The following is an 8,405-nucleotide window of genomic DNA, read 5'->3' on the forward strand; positions in this document are numbered from 1 at the left end:
AAAAACCACTGGGTTGGCTTCTTGTTGTGGATTGTAATCTCTGTTTGAGGTTGGGTATGTGTGTTCATCTCTGTTCTGCTTGTTCTTCTCCAGTCAACCTCTGTATAAATGCCACAGTTGCTTAATCTGTGAATAGGAGGTTGATGTTGTATACGTTTGCTTAATTCGTGTAGGGAAATCTTGAGTTAATCTTCGCTTAGTTGGTTAACTCGGATGGAACAAAGATTAAGTGATTAATAGAGTAATCTTTTGAGAAACCAAGGATAAGAGAGTTATAATCCGAATAAGGAGCCAATCCATTTTACTTACTGTGTTATCTGCATTTATTGTGTTACAAACTGAATTTCTGAACCAAACCCCTCATTTTGTGTGTTTAAGCCTTTAACAGTAAAAGACGGTCCTTGGGAGACGACCTAGGAGTCACTTCCTAGTACTACATTTACTTGTATTTATTTGACCGGATACGGCTTCGATCAAATTTGGCGCCGTTGCCGGGGACCATCGGTTCCTGTTAAAGGCTGTGTGTTATTTGTTTTTGTTGTGTGTTTAGTTTTTTAGAGTCTTTGTTATGCTATGTGTGTTTTTGGTGTAGTGTATTTTAGTGTATCAATATATCAGTGTTAGTGTATCAGTAAAACAATGGAACAGTAACTTGAATTTTGGTGCATTTGTTGTTATGTGTTTGTGATAACTGATCTTTATTGCATTTCGTAGCCCATTGTCCAATTATATTGATTCCATTTGGTGTGCTAAATCATTGATGTGTTGTGTTGAGTTTCAATTCGTTCATAAGTGTAGACATCAAAATCTGGTGCGTTTTTTTTTGCTCAAATTCTGGTGCATTTTGGCTCAAAATCTGGTGCGTTTTTCCCCTGTTTTGGTGCGTTTTTTGGTCCAGTTTGGTGCATGCTCTGTTTCGGTTTGGGCATGCTCTGTTTTCTCTCCCTACTACTCCTCTGTTTGGGTTCTAAAATTGGGGGAAATTGGTGCGGAACTGGTCCAATTTTGGTGCACAAATCTGGTGCAAAATGTGGTGCATGAATAGTGCTAAATAGTGCCAGAATTTTCCAATTAATTGGGATTTTTGATTTTGATAGCTAGACTTGTTATTTTTGTCTGATTTTTTTGTGGTAACTTCTTTCAACCTATATTTTGTGTAAAAAATAGCTAGGGCACTTAGTTTGGTCAAGATTTGAAGATACCAAAATTTTTGAAAATTGTTTTCAGCAAAACTTCAAAGGGCCATAACTTTTGCTCTGGTTATCGGAATTAGGCAAACTTTTTTTTTTCATTTTGTGTAGAAAAAAAAAGATCTATCCAACCCACACTGCTATGCTGTGTGGCCCCAGCCAGATCTTCAAAAAAACGTCATTTACTATTTCTTTTTTATTTTTGAAGTTTTATTTCACTATTTTTCCAAACTTTTATATTTTTTTTAAAATAGTTAGGTTTTGAATTTTGTTTTCAAAATTTTTGTGGTAGTGTCTTATGATTTTTGGATGATATTGGTGCATTAGATTGGATGTTTTCTGAGTTTTCATGGAAATTCCCTTTTTACCCCTACTGTTCACGTGTCCTGATGGATGTGGTGCATGTAGTGCATGACTAGGAGCAGTCCTGATTTTTTGCATCCATTTGATCCTGAGATTGATAGGACATTCCATAGATTAATTAGAGAGCATATCATTCCATCTTTAGATAGTTTTAGTCATAGCCATAGTGATAGTGTTAGTGATAGTCTTAGTGTAAGTGTTGCATCTGAACTTGATTCAAGTCAACCACAAAACATGGGTGAACATAATGGACCTCATGAGAGGACTCTTAGGGAGATGGATGCACCTGATTTTACATATGAGAGTCTATGCATTCAATATCCTGAGGAAGATGTTCCTTTTGTGCTTAAAACTAGACTAATCCATTTGTTGCCTAAGTTTCATGGTCGTGCAGGTGAGGATCCACACAAGCATCTCAAGGAGTTCCACATAGTTTGTTCCACCATGAGGCAACCTAATGTCCCTGAAGATCACATCTACCTGAAGGCATTCCCTTTTTCATTGGAGGATCTTGCCAAGGACTGGTTGTACTATCTAGCTCCTGGTTCAATAACGGGTTGGGATGACTTGAAGAGAGTATTCCTCGAAAAATTCTTCCCTGCATCTAGGACCACTGCAATCCGGAAAGACATATCTGGAATTAGGTAACTCATGGGGGAGAGCTTATACGAGTACTGGGAAAGATTCAAGAGGTTGTGTGCTAGCTGCCCTCACCATCAAATTTCTGAGCAGCTATTATTGCAATATTTCTATGAGGGGTTGAACATGATGGATAGAAGCATGACTGATGCAGCTAGTGGAGGAGCTTTAGGAGATATGACACCTGCTTCTGTTATAGGGCTGATTGAAAAAATGGCGTCCAACTCACAACAATTCAATATGAGGAGTGATGCCATAGTTGTGAGGGGTGTGCATGATGTGGTATCCCCAGATTCCACTGAACACAAAAAGCTGGAGAGTAAGATTGATGCTCTCACCACCTTGGTTTCACAACTGGCTGCAAATCAAAAATCAGCTCCACCACCAGCAAAAGTATGTGGCATCTGCACTTCAATGAATCATCCAATAGATGCTTGTCCCTCCTTGCAAGACTCTTCTACAGGCCCTGATGCCCCATAAGCCTATGCTGCAAATATCTACAATAACAGACCAGCGCAACAACAACAGCAAAGTTATGACCTCTCCAGCAATAGGTACAATCCAGGTTGGAGAAATCATCCTAATCTCAAATGGTCTAACCAGCAGCAGCAGCAGCAATAACAGTTCCAACAGCCATCCCCTCCCTTCCAAAACAATGTTGGTCCTAGAAGATATGTACCTCCTCCTATCCAACAGCAGCAACAGAGACAACACGAAGCTCTTGCACCACCAGCTCCTTAACCTTCTACTTCTGAGCCTTCATTGGAGGAGCTGGTCAGGCAGATGACTCTGCAAAACATGCAGTTCCAGCAAGAGACAAGAGCTTCCATTCAGAGTTTGACAAATCAAATGGGTTAGATGGCTAATTAGCTTAATCAGGCACAGTCTCAAAATTCAGACAAGTTGCCTTCACAGACTGTGCAGAATCCAAAAAATGTGAGTGCCATCACCTTGAGGTCTGGCAAACAAATTGACATACCAGCACCACCTACAACTGTTGTACCCCCACCTGAGCCTACAGTTGAGAAAGAGGGCCATACAGGTAGTAGCAAAAATTTTCATGCAGGTGGACCTTCTTCCAGTGCACACAGTGATGATCTACATCAGCCTCCTATCCCTCTTCCATTTCCACCAAAATCAATTCCAAGCAAAAAGATGGAAGAGGTGGATAAGGAGATCTTGGAGACTTTCAGGAAGGTGGAGGTGAACATACCTTTGCTGGATGCCATCAAGCAAATTCCCAGATATGCTAAGTTCCTGAAAGACTTGTGCACCCACAAGAGGAAGCTGAAGGGCAATGAGCGAATCAGCATGGGCAGAAATGTCTCAGCACTCATAGGTAAATCTGTTCCACATATTCCTGAAAAGTGTAAGGACCCAGGTACATTTTGTGTACCTTGCATTATTGGTAACAATAAATTCGAAAATGCCATACTTGATTTAGGAGCTTCAATTAATGTCATGCCTCTGTCTATTTTTAATTCTTTGTCTCTTGGCACTTTGCAACCTACAGGTGTGGTCATTCAGTTGGCCAATAGGAGTGTTGCCCACCCCACAGATTTTATAGAGGATGTCTTGGTTCGGGTTGGTGAACTAATTTTTCCCACTGATTTTTATGTTCTTGATATGGAGGAGGGATTCTCCCATGGTTCTTCCCCAATCATTTTGGGTAGACCATTTTTGAAAACAGCCTGGACCAAGATTGATGTTTATGCTGGCACCTTGTCTATGGAATTTGGTGATATTGTTGTTCATTTTAATATTTTGGATGCCATGAAATTTCCTTCTAAAGCTCATTCTGTTTTTCGTGCTGAATTGATTGATGATCTAGTTGATGAGCATATTCATGATTTTGATTCTTCTCATGCTAAGAAGTATTCATTTTCACTTGATTTGCATAGCTGTCTTCCATGCATTGAGTCTGAGTCTGAATCTGAATATCAATCTGAATGTGAAACTGATTATGAGGCATCTGAATTTTACACTTTGGGTGCTGTACCTCTTGCTCTTGATTTTATACAGTCAGAATGCACTAACCATGTTGCAGGAAGTACAAAAGAATCTGACTTGCAGGTTGAGGTACAGGCTACGGAGCCACTTCTCCCTTCTTTGGTTCCTTCTGATGTTTAGCCAGCACCCACACTAGAGTTGAAGCCTCTTCCATAGAACCTCAAGTATACTTACTTGGAGGATAATGAGAAGTTTCCAGTGATCATTTCCACTTCCCTTGATGCTGTTCAAGAGGAGAAATTGTTGCAGGTTCTAAAAAAGCATAAGAAAGCCATCGGTTGGACCCTGGCGGACATTCCTGGTATCAGTCCATCCACATGCATGCACAGGATATTACTAGAGGATGGAGCTAAACCAGTGAGACAGCCCCAGAGGCGACTCAACCCCGTCATTTTGGATGTAGTGAAGAAAGAGGTGACCAAGCTTCTTCAAGCTGGGATCATTTATCCTATATCAGATAGTCAGCGGGTGAGTCCAGTCCAGGTGGTCCCCAAGAAGACAGGCCTCAATGTTGTGAAAAATGAGAGGGATGAGCTCATCCCCACTAGAGTGCAAAACAGTTGGAGGGTCTGTATTGACTACCGGAGGCTCAACCAAGCAACAAGGAAGGATCATTTTCCTCTGCCCTTCATTGATCAGATGCTTGAGCGTCTAGCAGGTAAATCTCATTACTGTTTTCTTGATGGGTTCTCCGGTTATTTTCAGATTCATATTGCTCCTAAGGATTAGGAAAAGACCACATTCACCTGCCCTTTTGGTACTTTTGCCTATAGGAGGATGCCTTTTGGCCTATGCAATGCCCCTGGCACATTCCAGTGGTGCATGCTCAGTATTTTTAGTGATTTTCTGGAAAATTGCATAGAGGTGTTTATGGATGATTTTACTGTTTATGGATCCTCTTTCGATGCATGTTTGGATAGTTTGGATAGAGTTCTGAATAGATGCATTGAGACTAACCTTGTTCTTAATTTTGAGAAATGTCATTTCATGGTAGAACAGGGTATAGTTTTAGGGCATATCATTTCTAGTCAGGGCATTCAGGTAGACCCTGCAAAGATATCTGTCATTGCACAATTGCCTTACCCCTCTTGCGTGCGAGAGGTGCGATCTTTTCTTGGCCATGCAGGTTTCTACAGGCGCTTCATTAAGGACTTCAGCAAGAAAGCCCTTCCACTATCCAGCTTGCTTCAGAAGGATATTGAATTTGATTTTGATGACGGTTGCAAGGAGGCGTTTGATTGCCTCAAGAGAGCCTTGACCACCACGCCTATCATTCAGGCACCAGACTGGACAGTTCCCTTTGAGCTGATGTGTGATGCTTCAAATTATGCACTGGGGGCTGTCTTAGCACAGAGGGTTGACAAATCACCTAGGGTGATATACTACTCTTCCAGGACGCTAGATGCTGCTCAAGCAAATTACACGACCACGGAAAAGGAACTTTTAGCTATTGTTTTTGCACTTGATAAATTTCGATCATATTTGCTTGGTTCTCGTGTCGTTGTTTTTACAGATCATGCAGCTCTAAAGTACCTGTTGAAGAAGGCTGACTCAAAGCCTAGGCTGATCAGATGGATGCTCTGGCTTCAAGAGTTTGACTTGGAAATCCGTGACAGGAGCGGAGCACAAAACTTAGTGGCAGACCATCTCAGCAGGATTGAGAGAGCTGAGAATAGTGCTGATGTCTTGTCCATCCAGGATAACTTTCCTGATGAAAATTTGTTGATTGTTTCTTCTGTTTCTGTTCCTTCCCCCACCCCTTGGTTTGCGAACATTGTTAATTATTTAGTTGCTTCTGTTTTTCCTCTTTTAGCATCTAGAGCTCAGATTGATAAACTCAAGAGTGATGCTAAACATTATGTTTGGGATGACCCCTATTTGTGGAAGTTTTGCAGTGATCAGGTAATCAGGAGATGCTTGCCGGACCATGAGATTGACTCCGTCCTGCAGTTCTGTCATTCTTCTGCATCTGGTGGTCATCTTGGCATTCAGAGGATAGCTCGCAGGGTGCTTGACTGTGGTTTTTACTGGCCCACCATCTTCAAGGATGCGTGGAAGATTTGCAGCACATGTGAGTAGTGTCAGAGAGCAGGAGGATCCCTTACATGGAGATAGCAGATGCCTCAGCAGCCCATGCTATTTTGTGAGGTGTTTGATGTCTGGGGTATTGATTTCATGGGTCCCTTTCCTATTTCTTTTGGTTTTTCATATATTCTCCTAGCTGTTGATTATGTTTCAAAATGGGTGGAAGCCAAAGCCACCAGAACTAATGATGCTCGGGTTGTTGTGGATTTTGTCAGATCTAACATATTTTGCAGGTTTGGAGTACCCAGAGCTATTGTTAGTGATCAGGGCACCCACTTTTGCAACAGATCTATGCAGGCTTTGCTCAAGAAGTATGGGGTAGTGCACAGAATTTCTACACCCTACCATCCCTAGACTAATGGGCAAGTAGAAATTTCAAACAGGGAGATCAAGAGAATCTTAGAGAAGATTGTCCAGCCCAATAGGAAAGATTGGAGCAATAGGCTAGAGGATGCTCTTTGGGCAGATAGGACTTCTTACAAAGCACCCATAGGGATGTCTCCTTATCGGGTTGTCTTTGGCAAAGCATGTCATCTTCCTGTGGAGATTGAGCACCGAGCCTATTGGGCTGTGAAGACCTGCAACTTCTCTATTGATCAGGCTGGAGAGGAAAGGAAGTTGCAACTAAGTGAGCTTGATGAGATCCGCCTTGAAGCCTATGAGAACTCTAAGTTCTACAAGGAGAAAACCAAGAAGTTCCATGACAGCTTGATAGCTAGGAAGGACTTCGTAGTTGGCCAGAAAGTTCTCTTGTACAATTCTCGGCTCGGACTCATGGGTGGTAAGTTACGTTCTAAGTGGATTAGACCTTTTGTTGTTACTAATTTTTTTCCTTATGGTACAGTTGAGGTCAAAAGTGAATCCACAGACAAGAGCTTCAAAGTTAATGGGCACCGTCTGAAGCCCTTCCTCAGCAATCCATCCCTGTTGAATGCAGTTGAAGAGGAGATGTCTCTGCTCGACCCTGCTACTCTCCCACCATGACTTAGGGAGTTTTCTTTCCCCTTCTCCTTCTTTACTTTTATTGCACTTGTCCAGATTTATTGATTGTTCTGATTGCTCTGATCTTCTGTTTGGGCCACATTGGGACCATGTGTGATTTAAGTGTGGGGGGGAACTGTTTTGTTTTGGTTACATGCTTTTAGGGTTTATTTGTTATTTTAGGTGTTATTTTAGGTTTTTTTGTTTAGGTGTTCTGTGCAGTTTTGCATGTTTCTCTGTGATTTCTGGGTTTTGATTGTTTGTAGGCACTTACTTCATTCTTGGATAGGAGTTTCTTGATACTATATGATTTGAAATCCCTGTTTTTCTCTGCTTGGAAAGATGATTTTGAGGTTTGAGAGGTTGTTTTAATTGTGACAGATATACCCTGTGTGAGGATTTGAGCCACTCTCTGTTCTTACTTGTGTGTTATACCTCTTGATTGCTTGCACAGTTGCCTTGTCTTGACTCTGTTTGATACTTCTTGATTCACATGCATGTTTGGATATGATTAAGGCATTTTTATTTTGATAAGCCTCTGGCCAAATAATCCTACCTTGAATTAACTCCTCTGATAACCCTTGTTGAGCCTATTTCCCCTTTTTGTTTGAAGCTCATTACAAGCCTTAAGCAAAAAACCATGATTACCTTAACCTTAGGGAGTTTTGGAGCTTTGGAATTGTTTTGGGAATAAGTTCTTGAATAAGTGTGGGTGTGTGTGTATGTTTCATTGGATGATGTATATTGGCTAGTTGATTTCTTATGCTGTACACTTTACTTCTCTGCATGTTATCTTATCTCATTTAAAAATTTTCGTGTGTACTGTTCACTGTGTACTGTTCATTCAAAAAAAAAACAAAAAAAAAACAAAAAAAAAATGAAAAAAAAAGAGAAGTTGTTTGAGGCAAGAGAAAGAGGATTGATCATCATAGAGGTCATTAGAGGTTTCTGGGTTTGTTTCTTGTGCGTATTCTTGACTTATTCCCCATTGCTCCTCTGGTTCCTCTGGTTTGCAGTTACTTATCCCATATATTATCCTCTACCCTGTCCTTGGCCTCATTACAACCCTAAAAATACCTTTTGATCCTTATGTGCATGTTTGTTGGATGTTGATTTTAGAGGCTTGCCAAGTCTATC

General features: G+C 41.1%; 1 protein-coding gene across 1 annotated transcript; it reads left to right on the forward strand.

The window, feature by feature from the left end:
* Window positions 1-2,676: 2,676 nt before the first annotated feature.
* Window positions 2,677-6,281, forward strand: LOC145956270 (uncharacterized). The gene is made up of 7 exons (XM_083071842.1): window positions 2,677-2,971; window positions 3,091-3,234; window positions 3,457-3,573; window positions 3,706-3,840; window positions 3,985-4,187; window positions 4,359-4,503; window positions 5,329-6,281. Exons 1-7 carry the CDS (start codon window positions 2,677-2,679, stop codon window positions 6,279-6,281), a joined length of 1,992 nt encoding a protein of 663 aa, XP_082927968.1.
* Window positions 6,282-8,405: the final 2,124 nt, after the last annotated feature.

Source organism: Cajanus cajan, chromosome 3, assembly GCF_000230855.2.
Source record: "Cajanus cajan strain Asha chromosome 3, NIPB_CcT2T_4, whole genome shotgun sequence".
Taxonomy (NCBI): Eukaryota; Viridiplantae; Streptophyta; class Magnoliopsida; order Fabales; family Fabaceae; genus Cajanus; species Cajanus cajan.